Source organism: Myotis davidii, unplaced genomic scaffold (assembly GCF_000327345.1).
Source record: "Myotis davidii unplaced genomic scaffold, ASM32734v1 scaffold566, whole genome shotgun sequence".
Lineage (NCBI taxonomy): Eukaryota > Metazoa > Chordata > Mammalia > Chiroptera > Vespertilionidae > Myotis > Myotis davidii.
The window spans coordinates 827,781-848,646 of record NW_006296617.1 but is presented as its reverse complement, the minus strand read 5'-3'; the positions used below and the strand labels follow the sequence as shown (position 1 = coordinate 848,646).

Below are 20,866 nucleotides of genomic sequence, written 5' to 3'. Positions count from 1 at the left end.
CCCACTGCAGCTCCTGTCCCTGCGCCCAGCCTCTAGTTCACTGAATGCTCAGCGCACAGCTGGAACAGAGGCTCCCATGCACCTCTTTGCTGTGTTACCCAGAAAAAGGTGGCAGGAAACATGTCCGAGGGAAGAAATCCTAGTTCTGTTAGAGTCCAGTGGAATTTCTTCAGGTTTCAAAAGGCAATTGGGGGATCACTCCCCGTCAGAGGAAGTTTCAGATGTGGAAGAAAAACAAACAGATCCTAAAGCAAATAACTTTATTTCTACCATTCCTCCTTAAAGGACCATGGGAATCTAGAAAATATAAAAAAAAATCATACACAAACAGCTGCCACTCAGGGGTAACGAAGGACACAGCCCTAAATGCAACAGGCTCCCGCGCCACAGCAGAGCTGGCTGTGAACAGGACAGGCTCCTCCCTCCCAGCGGGGCCCCACAGATCAGAATCCCCGGGGGCGGGGCCTTTAGAACAGTTTTCCTAATATTCAGCCCTAATATTCAACTGGCAAGGCCTCGCCCGAATGCCCTAGAGGACCCGGGGCCGGGTCCTCTGTCCCGCAGCCCAGGCCGGACTCACTAATCCTCAGCTAACACTCGGGACCCGTGCACCAGAGGCCACCTGTTGTTTTTCAGGATTTCGAACTCCGGAGGAAATACACCCGCCTGCCATGTTTTTCCTCCCGGGGCACCTGTCTGCATTTGGAGCTGCGGTTCCACTCGTGTTTCATGGGGCCTGGGCCTCAGTCCCCCGAGGCCACGCTCCCCGCAGTGTGACAGCAGGCGGAGGAGAAGCCCAGGAAGGTGGTGAGAGGCTCCCACGCAAGCAGGTGTGCTGGTGCCTGGCGGGCATCCCTGGCGGTACCCGGGGGTGTGGCGATGCCCTGACGGCACCGGGACGGAGAGGCGCTGGAGGGCACCTGCAGGTGCTGCCCGCTCAGCGGGGCTGGCAAACAGCCCTGCGCGGTGCGGGAGGGGGGCCGCCGGGCCCTCTGCCCCCTCATGTGCAGCAGCTGTCGGTGCTCGCGAGGAGCACATCTGCACGACCTCATTGTTCACGGGAAAGGGTTTGCGTTGGTCCAATGACTTCACTCCTCTCTCGCAGAGAGAGGCCTTGGTGGGAGGAAGGGCAGGGAACGCAGGCGGGCACGCTGGGGGTCGGCATCTTCAGGGCTGCCGTGTGGTGGGTTCACTTGGGGCCGAGGCACTCCACAATCCCGTTTCCCTTCATGCCGTCAAAAAAGAAGAAGTTGTTGTGAGGTGGGTCCCTTTGAGACAGGGCCTGGGGAGAAAAACAAGAGGGCTCAGCTCACGTGCTTTAAAAGGGACAAGATGGAGGGAAAAAAACCCAGACCAGACCTTCCACCGGCGGTGTGGGCAGCGGTTTCTCAATAGAGGTCGATTTTGCTCCCCAGGGGCCATTTGGCCATGTCTGGAAACTTTTTTTTTTTTAAATACAAGCGAAAGTTTATTTAGAGAGTCACAGAGGTAGAAAAAGTGAGCCAGCTGGGCTGCACAGGCTCAGGAAACAGGTTTCAGAGGCCAAAGAAGGGCCCTGGAGCTTAGGAGAGAGAGGAGAAGGCAGAGGCAAGACGCCCAGGGGAAGGAGCAGGGAAAGGCTCCCGTGAGCTCGAGCATGGAGGCCTTCTGGATGGTCACGTTTCTGCGCTGGCCTTTGCCAGCTGTGTGCCCTTGGAGAGGTGACTTAGCTTCTCTGAGCCTTACTTCCCCATGTAGAGCACACATAACAGATGTACTATCCTAGGCACTAAGAGAGGTGAGCCCTGCTAGTATGGCTGAGCGTCAACTCAGGCACCAGGAGGTCCCAGTTTGATTCTTGGTCAGGGCACATGCCCAGGTTGCAGGCTTGATCCCCAGTAAGATACAATCGATCAATGATTCTCCCTCTTCCTTCCCCTCTCTCTAAAAAAAACAACACAATAAAAACGTATATTTTTTTTAAAAAAAGAAAAACAGAGATGAGATCAATCAAAAAAACTTGTATGCATATATGCATAACCCATGGACACGGGCGATAGTGTGGTGAAGGCCTGGGTCGGGGGTGGACTAGATGGTCAATGGGGGGAAAAAAGGAGACATCTGTAGTACTTTCAACAACAAAGATTAAAAACAGAAAGGCGAGATGATGTACCTCAAATCCCTTCACCAGTGCCTGGCATGAAGGAGCAGCACCTGGCGAAGAGCAGGGGTAACTGTCATGGCTGTGACAGAAAGGCAGCAGTTCCCTCCAACACACCTCGCTGTGGCTTCCGGAGCCCTCGCCTCCCGGCCGCAGGACAGGCCTGGGAGCTGCTCTTCAGCCACAGACACGATGACTGTCTCGTGGGGTTAACAGAGGACACGGCACTTTTTTAAATCCTCCCCCGAGGATATTTTTCCCACCAATTTTTAGAGTGAGTGGAAGGGAGGGACACAGCACTTTTAAGGATAGGGTCAGACAACCTGAATTCACAAGCTGAGCCATGTGTGCACAGCTCTGGGCTCATACGTGCCGGTGATCTAAGAAGTTCTGAACCCAAACAGGCTACCATCACCTTGGCCAGCTTCTAGGCAGTGGGTCCTAGGGAGCTCCATGCTGTCACTCATTAGGCACGATCTCACTTCCAAGGTTAGAAATTGCTCTAAACATCCTGAACTTCTCCTTGAACTGAGCGCCAATCCCAATCCATTTCCTCATCTGTCAGTGGGGACAACGGTACCTACTTTAAGGGGCTATTCAGCCACCTGCCCAAGGAGATGTGGTAGCGTCTAACCTGCGTCAGGTGTAGTGCTAGTTCCTGAGGAGGGGGCTCGGATCTGACAGGCTCGCTCCTGCCTGCTAGGGTTTCTGGGAGAATGAAGTGCGACCAGTCTTGTAATGTACCTGGCACAGCGCAGATGCTCAGTAAGTGGGAGCTGCTACGACTAATGGGGCCAGCCCCCCTGCCAATGGCTGAGGATCCCAAGCCCTCAGCGGGTGGAAGGCCCAGGAGCCCACAGCCAGAACTCCTAGAGCCTGGAAGGAAGCCAATTTACGGGTTACAATGCGGCCTACCCTGGAGCCCGAGATGGCCACTGCTGTCACGGTAACCTGTGGACGGGGCCCTACTGTGGACGGGGAAGGAAGGACGACTTCCACCTAAGGGGGCATGACATCGTGGGGACGTGGGCAGAACACATGGTGTCTGAAATGCAGAAGGAAGGAAACAGAGATGATTCCAAGGGGACAGATTTTACATTTGTCCCCCACCTCCTCGCGTGCACTTTCTGACGGTCAGATGGCCTCTCAGGAGAGCCCGCCGCCAGCTGACTGAGGCTGGCCTGTGTTAAGCAGGGGGAGTGGAGTGAGTGGTGGGGACCAGACAGCAGGGCACGGGGTGAACATGGGGCAAAAGGTAAAGTGCTTCCCAAGCCAGATGGGGGCAGGAGGAGATTCCAGACACGCCCAGCAACCGAGAATGCAGAGCGCTCTGGCTCGCTGGGATAAACAGAAACAAGATGCTGGCAACAGCTGTCCCCAGCAGGCGGCGAGGAGGGGGCTGCATTAGAGGTTAGGACTGGGATGCAGAGAAGCCGCTGCAAGCAATCGGGTCAAGGCCACCTGCCTTGACCCCAGATCTCCATCCCAGACAAAAAATCCAGGGAGCGGCTTCTCAATGGGATGTGCAGAGTGAGCCTGGGGGTGCAAGGACAGCAGCCCTGGGTCCACGCAGACGCAGAGCCGCTGGACTGGGTGTCAGTTTGGGACAGTGCCTGAGGCATGATGACCAAGTGGGGAAGAACACAGGCCCAGAAACCAGATGCCTAGGCTCGAATCCTGGCTCCCCACTTCCCCGCACCTCCATGCCACTTTATACATCAGGGATCACCACACTTCAACCTCTGCGGCTGCTGGGAGGATAAATTAGTTCATCCATGTAAGGAACAGTCTCTGTATGGCACTGGTTATCTATTACTAGAGGCCCGGTGCACAAAATTTCATGCACTGGGGGGTGCGGGTGGAGGGTGGAGTCCCTCAGCCTGGCATGCGCCCTCTTGCAGTCCGGGACACTGCTCCCTACCACCCACTGCCACTGCACTGGCCAACCATGAGCCCGGCTTCTGGCTGAGTGGTGCTTCCCCTGTGGGAGTGCACTGACCACCAGGAGTCAGTTCCTGCATTGAGTGTCTGCCCCCTGGTGGTCAGTGCACATTATAGCGACTGGTCACTCTGCCATTTGGTTGATTTGCACATTAGGGTTTTATTATATAGGATAGGATTGTCTCTACAGGCCACAAGAATACCTACGTTCCCATTCCCACCTTCTGATTCTCCGTCACTGCACTCTGTCATGGACCAGCACAACGCTGCCCACGGAGAGGACAAAACACTGCAAGTCCATGAGCACCTAGACCCTGACAAAGGCCACTCTAACGTCTTTGGGCAAATAGCAAAGTTCCCAGAGGAAGTAAAACTTTTTTGAGGGTATGCTATAGCTTTAGCAGCCCAAATGTTCTTCCAGAAGAAATGAAAAATGCTGCCCTAGCTACTGGTAATATGGCCCCAGGTAAGACACTTCCCCTCGGAGAGTGCCAATGACAGCTACCCAACATGTCACAGGCCCCCCTTGCAGAGCCTGTGGGCTCCTGCACAGGCACAGGCACTGGTCCTGGCTGTCCGCCTCCTCTGTAAATACCTATGGGTGGGATTAACAAGAAGGAACTCTGGGGCCATGGTGATGGACAGAGAAACCCCGTCGAGGAGAAGAGCACGGACTGGAGTCCCTCTCAGGGCCTCAGCAGTGTCCTTCCTTAAGAGGGTATCATGACAGCACCCACTTCCTAGAGCCAGGAGAAGAGAATACTTGGCCAACAGCATCAGCACCAGCCCCCTGGGCAGGTCAGCTGGGGAGGAGGGGGCAGTACTATGTCCAGCTCTGGGCTCAGCACAGAGGGGCACTCAGAGGTCATTTGCTGAATGCCCACCGGATGGGCTGGAAAAGGGAAGGAAGGGGAAGGGTGGGGCATGAAACAGGGACGAGCGGGGTCAGAGAAACCAGGAGCCCAGAGAGCCCAGCGCCCTCTCGGCACATCTACTAGGTGTGCGGGGATGAACTGTCGTCTCCACAGCGACTGCTTACCTTCACGATTTCCTGGGCCAAGACCCCTCCAACCACTGCACACACAGGAGCCATCTCGGAGAAGCAGAACCTAGAAGGGAAGATAAGTGAAATGAACACGGAGGAACAGAAAGGGCAGGACATGTAGAAGGGCCGGCAAAGGGCTGCCTGAATGAAACATCTGCCAGGGAGTCAATTCCGACAGCAGTGCTAACGCTGGCATCTAGGCGTGAGAGTTAAATCCGGTCCAGGGGTTAGATGGTGGCTGGGAAAGACCTTTGAACCTTGGCAGGCAGGAGCTGTTTCACAACACTTTTTTTTTTTAGGTTAAAGGAAAGACTATATCTGTGCATCCTAAAAATAAGGTCCTTCAAATATCAGATGTGTCAGTGCCCCGGTCACATTCTAGCAATTCTATCCTTACCCACAATGGGTGGTGGGTTCTATATGCTATTCCCAGACACAGGTCAGGGAGAAGGCCTGTGTTAACATGCAGGAAATTTGGGATCTGATATGAAAGTATGGGGATAGAAAACAGTCTTCACTACCCACATAGATGCCAGCCCTTCTTGGGCCAGAGCTGATACTGTCACCAACCCCTTCAAATCACTCATCCTGGGTAGCTAAACCCTATCTCCTACTACTTCCCCGGTTCCTAGCCCTAAACTCAAAGATATTTCTTAAATGAACAATCTGGGACATAGACAAGTTGCAGCTTCCCAAAGGAACCCTATGATCAAGAGACCACCTCCAGCCCTGGCTAGTTTGGTTCAGTGGCTAGAGCTCCAGCCTGTGGACTGAAGGGTTCCGGGTTCGATTCCAGTCAAGAGCACATGCCCAGGTTGCAGGCTCCATCCCCAGTGTGGGGCATGCAGGAGGCAGCTGATCGATGATTCTCCTTTTAACATACATACCTATTTTTATTTCAGAAATGAAGGGAGAGGAAAAAAGAGATAGAAACATCAATGATGGGAGAGAATCATTGAATGGCTGCCTCCTGCACGCCCCCCACTGGGGAATGAGCCCACAACGCAACCCGGGCAAGTGCCTTGACTAGGAATCAAACCATGACCTCCTGGTGCATAAGTTGACACTCGACTACTGAGCCATGCTGGCCGGGCTAAACATATATATACTATTTTAAACCCAAGTAATATCAACTATTATTTATTCCACACTATAATCTGATGGATATTTAGACTGTTCAACATTGCAATCATACATTTGGGTTCTGATACATTTTGCCCCTTTAAAAAAAGTCCTTTAGAAAGGCTATTATCACAACTTCCACCTTCCACCAACTTCTACCTTCTACCCCCCGACCCCAACCCCAGCCAGGATCAGCACTCCCTCTGTTCAGCCAGAGGTAACTTTTCCTACTGTTTATCAAGGTCTATTATAAAACTATAAAACATAGAGAACTATCACAAAGAAACACTATCACTCAGAATTCTCAAAGATAATCAAATGCCAGAATTTCCCCTTTTATTAAAAAACAAAACAAAACAAAACACGTATTCTCTTGCCAAAACCGGTTTGGCTCGGTGGATAGAACCTCGGCCTATGGACTGAAGGGTCCCGGGTTCGGTTCCGGTCAAGGGCATATACCTTGGTTGCGGGCACATCCCCAGTAGGAGGTGTGCAGGAGGCAGCTGGTCGATGTTTCTCTCTCATCGATGTTTCTAACTCTCTATCCCTCTCCTCTCTGTAAAAAATAAAAAGTATATATATATATAAAACAAACAAACAAACAAAAAACACACGTATTCTCTTGTGATCATGCCACACAATGTAATATTCTGCCTTTTCTCTCTTAAAAGTATATTATCATGTCCTGGCCAGGTAGCTCAGATAGTTAAAATGTCTTCTCGATATACCTAGGTTGCAGTTCAATCCCTGGTCAGAGTACATGCAGGAATCAACCAGAGTGCATAAATGAATGAAACAACAAAGGATATTTTTTCCATTGATTTTCAGAGAGTGAATGGAAGGGAGGAAGGGTGGGGGAGAGAGAGAAAGAGAAACATAGATGCTTCAACTGGTAGTTTACCCACATGCGCTCCAACCAGGGTCAGGGAGCAAACCTGCAACCCAGGTATGGGCCCTTGACTGGGAATCAAACATGAGACCTTTTGGTGGGCGGGCCAATGCTCTAACCACCAAGAATACTGGCCACAGCTAAGTATATTCTCTTAACTAAATGCTAGCAAACCAAACCAGTAACATATAGAAAGAATTATTTACTATGACTAAGTGGGACTTATGTCAGGAATGCAAAGTTGGTTCAACAGCTGAAAAAAAACCCCCAAAACCAATCAATGTAGTATGCTATCTTAATTGGTTAAAGGATAATAAACACATGATCATCTCAATAGATACAGAAAAGGCATCCACAAAATCCTGCACCTTTTCATGATAAAAACCCTCAACAAACTGGGAATAGAGGAAAACTTCTGCAACTTGATAAAAGGCATCTATGAAAAAGTCATAGCTGTCACCGACTCAATGATGAAAGACTGAAAGCTGCTTTCCCAAGATCAGGAACAAGATACAGATGTTGGCTCTCACCTCTTCTACTGGACATTGTACTGAAGTTCTAGCCAGGGCAGTTAAGGAAGGAGAAGAGAAATAAGAGACCTCAGATTGGAAAGGAAGAAGCAATACATATTCACAGATAACATGATCTGGTATATATAAAATACTAAGGAATTCACAGGAAAATTACTTGGACTATTAAATTAATTAGCAAGGCTTACAGGATATAGAATAAACATACAAAAATCAATTGTATTTTTATACATTAGTACTGAACACTGTAAAAATGAAGTTAAGAATTCCACTCATAGTAGCATCCAAAATAAAATATTTAGAAATAAATTTAACAATAGATGTGTAAAACAAATTTTGAAGACTACAATATATACCTGGAGAGTATTATGCTAAGCGAAATAGGCCAGTCAGAGAAAGACAAGTATCACCTGGTATCACTCCTATGTGGAATCTAATGTACAAAATAAGTTGATGAACAAAATAGATCCAGAGACACAGAAGCACAGAACAGACTGTGGAATCTCAGCGGGAAGGTGGGGGCGGGTGGGTGATAAGTGATCAACTAAAGAACTTCTATGCATATATGTATACCACATGGACACAGACAATAGAATAGGGTGGTAAAGGCCTGGGTGGGGGGGCAGGGGCGAGCTAGAAGGGGTCCGTGGAGGAAAAAAGGAACATACGTAATACTTCCAACAATAAAGATTTAATTAAAAAAACAACAACTACAATATATTGTTGAAAGAAGTAAAAGACCTAAATAAATGAAAATATATCTCATGTACATGGATCAGAAGACTTAATAATGTTAAGAGAGCAATACTCCCCAAATTATATATCTGACAGAAATAACTATAACAAAATTCCAGCTGCCTATTTTGTAGAAATGGCAAAATCCATCCTAATATTCCTATGGGAATGCAAGAGATCCAGAATAACCAAAATAATCTTGCAAAAAGAAGAACAAAGTTGGTCCTGGCCAGATGGCTCAGTTGGTTGGAGTGTAGTCCCATATACCAAAAGGTTGCAGGTTCGATTCCCAGTCAGGGAACATATTTAGGTTGCGGGTTTGATGCCCAGTCAAAGTGTGGAGGCAACCAAACGATATTTCTCTTACACATTGATGTTTCCCTTCCTCTATCTCTAAAATCAGTAAACATGTCCTCAGATAAGGATTAAAAAATAAAATAGAAAGCTGAGGGATTCATGTGTCCCAATTTAAAAACTCACTACTAACAAAGCTACAGTCATCAACATCGCATGATATTGGCATAAAAATAGACACACAGCCCTGACCAGTGGTTCAATGGTTAGAGCGCCAGCTTGCTCTCACATCGATGTTTCCTTCCCCCTCTCTCTTCCCCTCAACCTCCTCCCTTCCACTCTCTCTAAAAAGCAATGGAAAAAATATCCTTGGGTGAAGATTAACAAAAATCAAAAAAAGCAACAAAACAAATCAAACAACAGACATACAGAAAAACGAAATAGAACTGAGAGTCCAGAAATAAATACATACATATATGATCAATATATTTTTGACCAGCGTGCCTAGATCACTCAAGGGGAATGAAAAAGTCTTTATAACAACTGGTACTGGGACATTTGGGTCTCCACATACAGAAGAATGAACGGGAGTCCCTACCTCACAGCTTGTACAAAAGTTAACTTGAATATGAATCACAGACCTACATGTGAAAGTTAAAACTAGAAAACTCTTAGAAGGAAACATACAGGAATAAATCTTTATGACATTAGATTAGGCGGTGTGACACCAGAAGGATGTGTGAAAAAAGAAAAATTGTATTTCATTAAAATTAAACTTCAAAGGATACTATTAAAGCCCCAGCCAGTTTGGCTAAGTGGATAGAGCATCAGCCCATGGGCTGAAGGGTCCCGGGTTCAAATCCAGTCAAGGGCACGTGTGGGAGGCAACCAATTGATGTGTCTCCCTCACATTGATGTTTCTCTCTGTGTGTCTCTCCCCCTCACTTCCTCACTTCCTCTCTAAAAAAAAAAGATAATAATAATAATAATAAAATTACACACACACACACAAATACCAACTAAAAAAACCCCACACAGGATACCATTAAGAAAGTAAGAAGACAATCCACAAAATGGGAGGAAATCTTGTTAGTCATATATGAAAAGAGGACTTGTACCTAGAATATATAAAGAACTCTTGTAAGACCCTCCACCGGCAAAAGGTTACAACTCACTCATTGTGATACTCGAGTTATTACGGTGGTCTGGAACCCTGAGCCTCTATCTCTGAGGTGTGCCTGTGTATTATATTACTGGGAAAGGCAGAAGAACAGGAATAGAGAATGGACCAGCTATTGCTGGTGGGGAAGGAACTGACTACAACAAGGCACCACAAGGGAACTTTTTGAGGTGATGAAACTTTCCTATATCTTGATTGTGGTGATGGTTTCATAACTCTATGTCTTTGTAAACATTCATGAAACTGTAAAAATAAAAACAACACACTGCCGAAACCAGTTTGGCTCAGTGGATAGAGCGTCGGCCTCCGGACTGAAAGGTCCCAGGTTCGATTCCGGTCAAGGGCATGTACCTGGGTTGCGGGCACATCCCCAGTAGGAGATGTGCGGAGGCAGCTGATCGATGTTTCTCTCTCATCGATGTTTCTAGCTCTCTATCTCTCTCCCTTCCTCTCTGTAAAAAGTCAATAAAATATATTAAAAAACAACAACAACAACAACAACACACACACACACACACACACACACACACACACACACACACACACACACACAGCTCTCGCCACTGTCCTTCACATTTAAAAATGCCAGAACCACCCTGGCCAGTGTTGCTCAGTGGTTAGAGCGCCGGCCCATGCACCAATGGGTCTCCGGTTTGATTTCCGGTTAAGGGCACATACTTGGGTTGCAGGTTTGATCCCCGGCCCTGGTTGGGGCGAGTGTGGGAGGCAACCAATCAATGTGTCTCACATTGATGTTTCTCTTTCTTTCCACCACCCCCCCAACTTCACACCCTTCATTTTCTCTAAAAATCAATGGGGAAAAATATCCTCAAATGAGGATTAACAATAACAACAAAACACACATGGCTCATAGAACTGTGTAACAAAAATAAATAAATTTTGCTGTATATAAGCTTTAAAAAACACATGAGGAAACAAAAATGAATTTTAGCCCTAGCCAGTTTGGCTCAGTGGATAGAGTGTAGGTCTTTGGACTGAAGGGTCCCGGGTTCAGTTCCCGTCAAGGGCACATGCCCAGGTTGCAGGCTCGGTCCCCAGTGGGGGTGTGCAGGAGGCAGCCAATCAATGATCCTCTCTAATCATTGATGTTTCTATCTCTCTCTCCCTCTCCCTTCCTCTCTGAAATGAATAAAAAAAAAGAAAAATGAATTTTACTGTATGGGAGTCTAAATAATGGAAATTAAATAAGACAAAACAAACATCTCAAGAAGCAACCAGACAAATCCAGAATATGAGATACTCTACAATATAACTGGACTGGACTAATAATAATAATAATAATAATAATACCAAAAACTGGTAAACTGTTCTAGATCAAGAGTTGGAAAACTTTGTGTGAAAAATCAGACAGTAAATTTTCTGGATTTATAGGATATATGGTCTGTTTAAACTCTTTAAGTCTGCTGTTGTAAAGTTGTAAAAACTCTACAAAAGCTGTCACAGATAATACACGAGTAGGTATGAAATGAAACATTATTTACAAAAACAGGTGGCAAGCTATAGTTTGCCAACCCCTTGATTAAGAGACACAGAACCAAATGCAAGAGATGAATTTGGATGCAGTATATTAAAGCCTCGTGTCTGTATCATGCTCCTCTCCCCCAAAATAAAAGCAAAATATTCGCAACTGAATCTAGCTGAGTGGTATATAGGTTTTCATTACTATACTAGTCTTTCATTTTTCTGTATGCTTGACATTTTCCATGGTAAATACCATTTTAAAAAATTGATTTTAGAGAGAGGAAGGGAGAGGGAGAGACAGAAACAGAGAGAGAGACAGAAACATCAATCGGTTGCCTCTGCATCACAACCAGAGATTGAACCCGCAACCTTTGGATGTACGGGATGACACTGCAAGCAACTGAACCACACTGGCCAGGACAAAAAGCATCATTTTAAATCCATGCATAATATTGCATTGTCCTGCATTTCTTTTTTTAAAAAATTATTGTCTGATTTTTAGAGGGAGAGAGGGAGGGAGGGAGGGAGGGAGATTTCTTTTTCCACTTATTTATGCATTCATTGGTTGATTCTTGTATGTGCCCTGACTGGGGATTGGACCCGCAAACTTGGTGTATCAGGACGATGCTCTAACCAACTGAGCTACTTGGCCAGAGCTATCAATAAGTCTTTAATGCTTCTCCAATTTCTCTTTTTTAAAATATGATAATAAGTATGTTTTGTACATAAAAGTTTGCTCAAATTATTTCTTTAGGGTATAATTTTTTTATATATATATTTTATTGATTTTTTACAGAGAGGAAGGGAGAGAGATAGAGAGTTAGAAACACTGATGAGAGAGAAACATCGAACAGGTGCCTCCCGCACATCCCCCACTGGGGATGTGCCCGCAACCCAGGTAGATGCCCTTGATCGGAATCGAACCTGGGACCTTTCAGTCTGCAGGCCGACGCTCTATCCACCAAGCCAAACCAGTTTCGGCTAGGGTATAATCTTATTAGTAAGGGGAAGAATTATTGTGTCAAACAGGGAACATTTTAATGATTCTTGATACGTATTTCCAAAGTGTTCGCTAAAAAGGTTGCAACTTTTCCCACCACGCTTGCTAACAATAAATGAGTCTTAAAAAAAAAAATCTACAAAGGATTTTATTGATTTTACTTATGCTCTGAGAGAAAATGTAGGAGACACAGTACCAGTGATTTTCATGTTCACCTTAGAATTTATTCTGTACTGATTTTTCCATAACATGTATATTATTCTGTATTTTTAAAAAACAGTTAAGTTCACAAAAGGACAAATTCACAAATATATGAATCCATTTATACGAGATACCTAGAATAGCCAAGTTTATAGACGTAGAAGACAGAAGTTGCCAGGGCTTGGAAAAGACAGAAAGGGAAGTTAGTGGAAGGTGGTGGTGGGTGTACAGCAATGTGAATGTACTCAATGGTTAAGATGTTATATTTTATGTTGTGTATACTTAACCACAATAAAAAATTTAAACAGTAAAAGTTATATTTACATATATAATTTATGAATGTTCGTCATAAACATATATAATAGTGAAAAGCTACAAACAACTTAAATACCCGCTGATAAGGTGATGGATGAATAAATAACCATGTGTCAGACAAGGACATGGATCTGTACTTTGACATAAATAGGCATGACATGCTGAAAAAAGAGGGTGATTGCATGGAAAAGCTGATCTCATTTTGACTTCAGAAAGGAGAACACGTACGGGTAAATATACTCGGAAGTCTGTGAGTCTAAACCCCGAAATGTTAGCTGTGGCTACTTCTCAATGGTGGGGCCGTGGGTGATCCTTTTCTTCCCTCTACATTTTCTGGCAACAGGCACCTGTGACTTTCCTAATCAGAAAAGCAATAAAGCTCTCTAAAAAGAGAATAAATAAGGTCACATACAGGACAGCGCAAGCACACCAGGGCAGATGAGGGAAACGGAGACTTGTGCACAGCCTTCCCTACTCAAGTGCGCAGCCCTGCTCCGAGCGGGCAGTGGGAAATCTGTGAGGGAGCCTGAGCGGCCAGACATCCCACCCCGTGTCAGGCCTCTTACTTAAAGAGCAATAGCGTGGGAACACCTGAGCACACGAGGACCCGGACATGGGAAAGTGGTTTCCGTAGAGCAGGTGGGAGGGAAGGAAGCACTTTGGAGAGAAAACCAGCCAGCAGCTAGTTAGGCTGTTAGCAGTTAGGTGGTGGCTTTCTCTTCTGCGGAGCAGGGCCGCGGCCACTTTCACGACAGAGCCATGCCACTCACTCTAAATGCCCAAATTAGTCAGCTGGCTGCATACGCACGGCCAGGCATGGGTCTGCTTGGCGGCCTGGTCTCCCTGGCAGCGTCTGCTGCAAACGGAGCCCTGCATGAGCCAGAGCAGGTACCACTTGCTTTCCACATACTGTCCTCCCTTTACCAAGACATGCGTGCACGGCTGGGAGCCCAGCCTGCAGTGTCATTAGCCCTGAACTCCCCATACCAACTGACCAAAGCACCCCAAAGGCTACTGCTGGTCCTAAACCCGGTGGGGTCTGCTACTGTCTAAAAACGGTGCCCAGACACGAGAAAGAAACGACTGGAGAAGGGACTCTGATTCACTTTATTGCTAGAAGAAAACCAAAGAAGCATGCTACGACCAGATTATACGGTGAGACTCGGGTGAGGTCTTGGTTGGCCACTTACTAAAACCCTGAGCAAGTGATAGAGAAATCTTTCTGAGCCCCAGTTTCTTCATTTAAATAATGGGAAAATAATCACACCCCAAGGGGATATTGTGGCAATGAAACGTGGTAAAGCACAGAACGTCTTCAATACGTGGTACTGTTGCCATTAGCTATATATATAAACCTTGCATTAGGCACTTAACTTTCCTGAACTTTAACTTTTCCTCACCTATGAAAAGAATTGTTGTGAAGAGAGAACATGTACATAATACATGCTCAATAAATTGCAGCCATTGTTATTACTGCTACAGGCTAGAGGCACAGCAAAGCAATTTAGGAACTTTTCCCTAAGACAATGAAAGAAAACAAGAGTGCACTGACGATCCCAGAACTGCCTGGAAGGGGCTCCTGGCCTCGTCACTGTTTGGCCTTCTCCAATCAGACTGGTCACCAAGAGAGAGGATGCTGGGAACACAAGTGTCCTTGCTGCTGAGAGTAGACACTGGTGAGCCATCAATGGAGGGCACTGGGGTAATATCTACCAAGTAATAAATCACTCTTCTGACTCAGCTACTCCCCATCTATCAATTTACCCTGCAGGTGCGCCTGCACACACAAGGCTATATACTGCAGCATACGTGGTAACAAAAGCCTGGACACAACTCGAGTTCAGTGACTGCTACTGCTCCTGTGCTGGAATACTATACAGAGCTGGGGAAACGAGGGAGGAATCTATGTACTGACCGGGAAACGACCCCAGAAGACAGTGAAGTGAAAAAGGTACACAATAGTGCAGTGGTTCTCAACCTTCTGGCCCTTTAAATACAGTTCCTCATGCTGTGACCCAACCATAAAATTCTTTTCGTTGCTACTTCATAACTGTAATGTTGCTACTGTTATGAATCGTCATGTAAATATCTGATATGCAGGATGGTCTTAGGCGATCCCTGTGAGAGGGTCGTTAGACCACCAAAGGGGTCGCGACCCACAGGTTGAGAACCGCTGCACAAGTGCATACAGATTTTACACTACCTTGAATTGTGAACCATATAACTACTGAACAAACAGAACCTGCACCTCTACTTCTCACAGCTGTGGCTACACCAACGGAGAGGCAGAGGCCTGCGAAGTTGGCAGAACGTGGCCCAGGAGGCTCCCCTCAGGGCTTTTGGTCTCAGTAAAGCACCTCCCCACTTAAGGCAAATACGCAGATGTTTATCAATCCAGGCCAAGCTAATAAATGCCGAGACCAACCTGACAAAGTCTTCAGGAAGCAGGTCAGGATTAACGCCCAGGGAGTCAAGCACATCGTTTCGAATCTGGAGCAACAGCTCAGAATCTTCCCCAAAGGTATCACAACTAGGGTCTCTTCCCTTATCCGTGCGGAACTTCAGGAGCACTGGGGAAGGAAAAAGAAGGAGGTTAAAAAGCAAGTCTTTTCATAATAAATGCTTGTCCATGTGGAGAATTAAGTGGTTTTTTTTTCCATTCTCTAGGAATTATACATTAATTAAAATGTGGGCCAAGTGAAAGGGAATACACTTTTCAGTTATTCAACAAATACAGTCAGAAAGGCAATCAAATAATTACAAAGATAACTACAGTGACTGTGATGAGTGCCAGGACGGTATAGCAGAGGGTCTGTACTACCCACACGGGGGTGCCGGGTAAGGCTTCCAGGAGGAAGCACGACTGAGTGAATGTGTTTGGGGAGGAGCAGGGAACTTCCAGCCGAGGGAAAAGGCCCGACTCTGGCCCAGAAGAGAGGTCAGGAGCGGGAGGCATGCATTCTAGGCATCAGTTCAAAGGGCTGCTTCAGCCAGAAAGGCCAGCCAAACGCTCGGACTCATCAGACAGGCAAGTCATTACAAACAAAACCTCCCTTAGTACAACAATTCATCAACCTCCAGAAACGAGTGTTTAATTTTGCTTTTGAACCAGAGAGAGGTTGAGAGGATGGCGGCAAATCAGAGCTACTGTGAAACAAGACTCTAACAAGCCTTGAACTTTTAGCCCAACCAAAAACACACAGGCAGGAGCGTGATAAGATCCATCAAATGCCAACCCCTTCTACTCCACTGCACTGTCCACAATGTTCACCGCGAGCTGGGCAGGCGGTGTTCTTGTTCCCCACGTGCTCCCAAGGCAGGCGCACAGCGGTCTCTCGGGCACTCCTCCTCCTCCTCCTTGTCACACAAGAGTGTGTATCAGCGGAGACAGAGACAAGTGGATCCCTGGCTGCTATGAGATAGCACCTCGTATCTGGAGGGGACTTTACAGTTTACAAAGTGCTTCCATTTAAGTTTCATCATTATTTGCGAACTGAAAAAGTGAACTGATTTGGCAAATTATACTCTCTATCGGTACAAGGGGCGCCTCCCTAACAATAAAGGTGGACTGAAAACTCAGGCAATTGCTGTGAGGCTCTTTAAAAATGCATTTGGAACTCACCCCAGAATAAGAAATGAGTCCTTCTTTCTACTTGTTTTCTTAAGACTCACAGTTTTGGTGATGAGCAGCCCGGGTTGAGAACCCGCTCCAAGGAAGAGTACACAGTCACTCACTCAGCCAGCAAGGCCAAGCACTCACCGTGCGCCCGGCAGCCCTAGGCATTGAAGGTGCCAGGGAAGGCGAGTGAGTCTTGGTGTCTGCACATGTGAAGGCGATGGGGAGAGAACAGAGAATTCAGGAGTCACAACAGATGGTCCAAGTCTGAGACGTTCATAAAGGGATTACAAAGTATTCCAAGAAGATCCGAAACCGCAGAGGCCCAGGTAGAAGACAAGGCCTGCTCCTGAGCTATGCCGTTCTCGGTGCCACAGCCAGAGAAAGGCCCCGGTCTGCTTCTCTGGCAACTTTCAAATGCCCAGATAGGGCTCCGCACGTCGCAGGTTTAAAAACAAGGGCGTGTGTATGTGTGCTCAGGACGCCTGTTTTGGACACGGTTTGCCATCTGGAAACATGACTCTCCTCTTTTCAAGAACACAGCTCCTAGAACCCTCGATTGTACCGAATCACTTGGCAGTCAACTCAAGGCCAATGACCATTTGGATGCTACTAAACTGATCTGCCTTCACCTGAGCTTAGCTTCTACCTCTGCAGATGTGTTACTGGAATTCCATCTTGGAGTAAATAAATGCAATCACAGAAGCTTTTGGGGGCAGGGTGGAGGAGACTGCAGAAGAGGCAGTTAATCCCCGTTTAGACCCAACCTCCTGTCCAACAGTGTCCTGTGAAGACAAAGGAATCTGGAAACCTGCTAGTCTATTCCAGCCAAAGCAGAGGATACTCGAGCAAACTGCACTGAACGTCAGCGCTGCTCCATCTATCGCTTCCGAGAGGACAGAACCACAGACCCAGAATGAGTGTCACCGCTGCCTGAGCAGATGACGGACGCAATGCCAAGTACAGCCGCTCATACTGCACAATTCAGGGCTCAGTGGCAACCACGTGGACAGGGAGGCTGCTTAATTTCAGGCCGTCAGGGTGGTGGACAGCAGTGGGGGCCCCACATGGTGCCGCCCATGTGATGCTCTCATTTCTTTGTCACTGGGACAGAAGCATCAACTGTCATACGGAAGGAAGAAGAGAGGGTCATTTTTTCAGCTCTCACCACAAAGCTTTTCATCTTTTGGCTAAATATAAGCCCTTGGAGAAAGCTCAAACCATCCTAATAGTAAAACCAACAGTGCCTAGTATGTGCCAAGCATTTTACATACATTAACGCTCAGCCACAATAACCTGGTGAGGTAGGGAGGTCCTATTACTCTCCCTACTTTATAGATGGGCGAACTGAAGTTCAGAGAGGTTAAGTGGCTTGTTCAATGTAACTGTAAGTATTAGTGCAGAAATGCCCACTCTGGCATTTAGACTCTGTGCTAACCCTAATCGAATCCAGGAGAAACAGCAGGACCATCAGGAATGCAGCCACAAGGATTCCAAGCGGTCTGGCTCTGTGCCCCTCACCTCAGAGGACTCCCATCCAACCACATTTTTATGCATTTTCCAGATAGGCCCTGCCCTCTCTCAACTGGTCCATTAATTTTAAGTTACTAATTCAGTGGGTGAGAAGTGAAGGCGGACGCCATACGAAACCTTGCCCATCCATCTTCAGAGAGTAAGACCCGTTTCATCTCAGAAGGAAGTAAGATGGCACTAACAGGAGGAATGAAGGCGGCCAGCAGTTGGCCCCGCTGTTTCCTTGGTGCAGGCCGCCTGGATGAGGGCCGGCAGGCTGGCACCGGCCAGATACCTCGCTGACCACATCTGAAGTCCTCTCAGGGCCTCTGGGAAGGAGGCCAGTCAGAAGGCCACTTATTTGTAGCAAAGCAAACAGAAGCTGTATTTTTCACTCTTTTTCGAATGTCAGCACTCCGGTTAGCGGGGGTGGGAAGAAGCCCATGTTCTGGACAGGCAGCAGTCTCAGAACTGACCCTAGCCCCTGACGAGTTCTTGCTTATTAAATTCTCCTCTTTGTTCTGCTCTCCACCCTCCCAAATAGCCAGACACACACACACATCAGTGTTGACTCTGCATTTCTGAAGAGCACCTCCCCACCAGCTTCCAGATTATAAAACTGTCCCCATTAAGATCAAACTCAGGAACGGAGAGCTGCTCTGCCAAAAGATGACTCATTGAATCGCATCAAAACAGTGCACAAAATGAGAGTCCCAAACCTGATTAACTTCATCTGAACCTTTTAATTAACTCGGGTTGCTGAAGTCCAGGAAAATGACATTTATTGCTACAGATGACAGGCTTGTGTCTCTGCTGAAGTTCAGGTCTTGCCCATGTAACAAAAAAGACAAGCACCTTTTCATGTACTTAAAAGGAAAACTGTGTACATGTGATTAACTACTAATTCTGCAAAAAGAAATGAACTCAGATACAAATTTATTCTGAACCAGAATACCAGATTGCTATTACTACAGGAATTTGGAAAGCAGTATTATTAATCACTGTACTTCTTTAGACAAATACCTTATTGCATTTAAACGCTATGATTATATTTAGCATAATCACTAAGGTCATCGGAAAAAATAGTATTTTTATAGGAAATAAAATAAAGTCAATGTTGCAAATAAGCCCCAACTCTATTTCTGTCCCCCAAAACAGCTCAATTAAAGGGGAAAGCTAAATCTATATAAAAACCTCATTTGCCTGACTGACAACTAAGGCTTTGTGTGTCAGGTACCCCTGCCTCAGTCTCTGGCGCGCTCCAACCTACCGATAACCCTTCTCCCCACGCCGGCTCCCGTGCACTCTGGAAACGTCCTGGAAACCAGCTCTATTTCTGTGTCACATAAACTTCCAAGAAGATAGTTATCCTCTTAGACAACTGCCTATCTTCTAAGGCAAAACACTAGGTCTGACATGTAGTTAACTGTTCATTCAATAAGTACGTACTAAGCATGGCTTTGTGCCAGGCCCCGGGCTGGGCAGGTGAGAGCACAGTGCACACTCTGCCCCCACAGAGCATTTGGTGAGGGTGGCAAATCCAAACTACTTATAATAAAAGGCGGGAACCAGAAAAGGAGCTCTGAGTTATGAGGGTGGAATGGGGCCGTCTATGGAGCAGCCAGGCTTCCGGCCCCCGCCCCCGCCCCCACCAGCCCAAACACCGCTGCCTTCTCTCTGCGAGGTCCTTCCTAGGAACGGGCAGGCAGCAGAGTACAGTAGTGAGGAGCTCGGCTCTGGAGCCAGACTGACTGCCTTGGCTGGGTCCCCTACTTTTCCACCTACTGTCACGTTGGGCAAGTGACAATGTCCCTGAGCTTCTTCTATAAAATAAGAATCATAAGAGCACTTATCTTGCAGGGTTTAAGGATTTCGTGAACTAATCCATGTGGAGCACCTAGGACAGCGCCACGCACAGTGTAAGAATTCAGTAAGTGCCAACACTCCAGGATTGTGGCTACTCTTCCCCAATTGCCATCAACCCACCTCGCCTGCCCCTTGGAGCTGACATGCTTGTTTATGCGGAACTTCCTCGGTTAACTGAGTTCCCACCACTAATACAGCTGTGAGCTCTGGAGACTACAGGGACTCTTAATCTCCGTTTATCTTACAATCATCTGTGTAAATTCACTTGTACAAGGACAGGCCTGCCTCTCCCCCCCAGATGTTTGCTCCGTGGGGCAGAGACCATCTCTATTTTGTTCACTACTATTTAGTTAATGCCTAACACGAGCGTGCCCCCTGGTAGGCACCAAGAAAGTAGGCTTCATGGGAAGCCTAAATGTTTGGGGAAGGAAGACAGTCACACGTAAGGGGCGAGGGCTCTCAACCAGGCCTGCTCTTTTATTAATCGAATTGAATGGTTTCAGGATACCCAAGATGGATTTCTTATCAAGTATTTACAAACATGCTAGACATGGAATACCCACCGAGAAACAAAAAAGATACACAGCACACCACGTCTGCCCTCAGGAGGGAAACAAGATGGGAGTCCAGCTTTCAAAGCCATGCCTTTGGTCTAAAGGTGCAGAACAGCCAGCCCCCGGGCATGAGCCCAGGGAGGGACAGGGCTGAACTGGGAAGGCGGGAGCACCTCAGGAAGCCGCTTTTCCGGCACCCGGTCATCTGTTCACCCCGGTGCCACCAACTCCCCCCTTCATGTACCTCACCCTTAGTTTTTCTCTTTAAGCCAGAAACTTAAAAGTATGTGTGTGGCCCTGGCCAGGTGGCTCAGTTGGTTGGAGCATTATCCCTTACACGGAAAGGTTGCAGATTCGATTCCCAAGAGGGGCTTGTATGGGAAGGCAACGGATCTGTTTCTCCCCCCACCCCCCTTTGCTTCCACTATCTCCAAATTCAATGAG

General features: G+C 47.0%; 1 protein-coding gene across 1 annotated transcript in view; it reads right to left on the bottom strand.

The window, feature by feature from the left end:
- Positions 1-243: 243 nt before the first annotated feature.
- SAE1 (SUMO1 activating enzyme subunit 1) overlaps positions 244-20,866 on the bottom strand; it is a 78,065-nt gene continuing 57,442 nt past the window's right edge. Inside the window, exons 7-9 of the mRNA XM_006772027.2 lie at positions 15,300-15,444; positions 5,121-5,190; positions 244-1,282 (exon numbers count right to left, since the gene is read on the bottom strand). Coding sequence (XP_006772090.1) covers positions 1,190-1,282; positions 5,121-5,190; positions 15,300-15,444 — 308 coding nt within the window. The 3' untranslated portion in view covers positions 244-1,189. The remainder of the gene's footprint in view (positions 1,283-5,120; positions 5,191-15,299; positions 15,445-20,866) is intronic.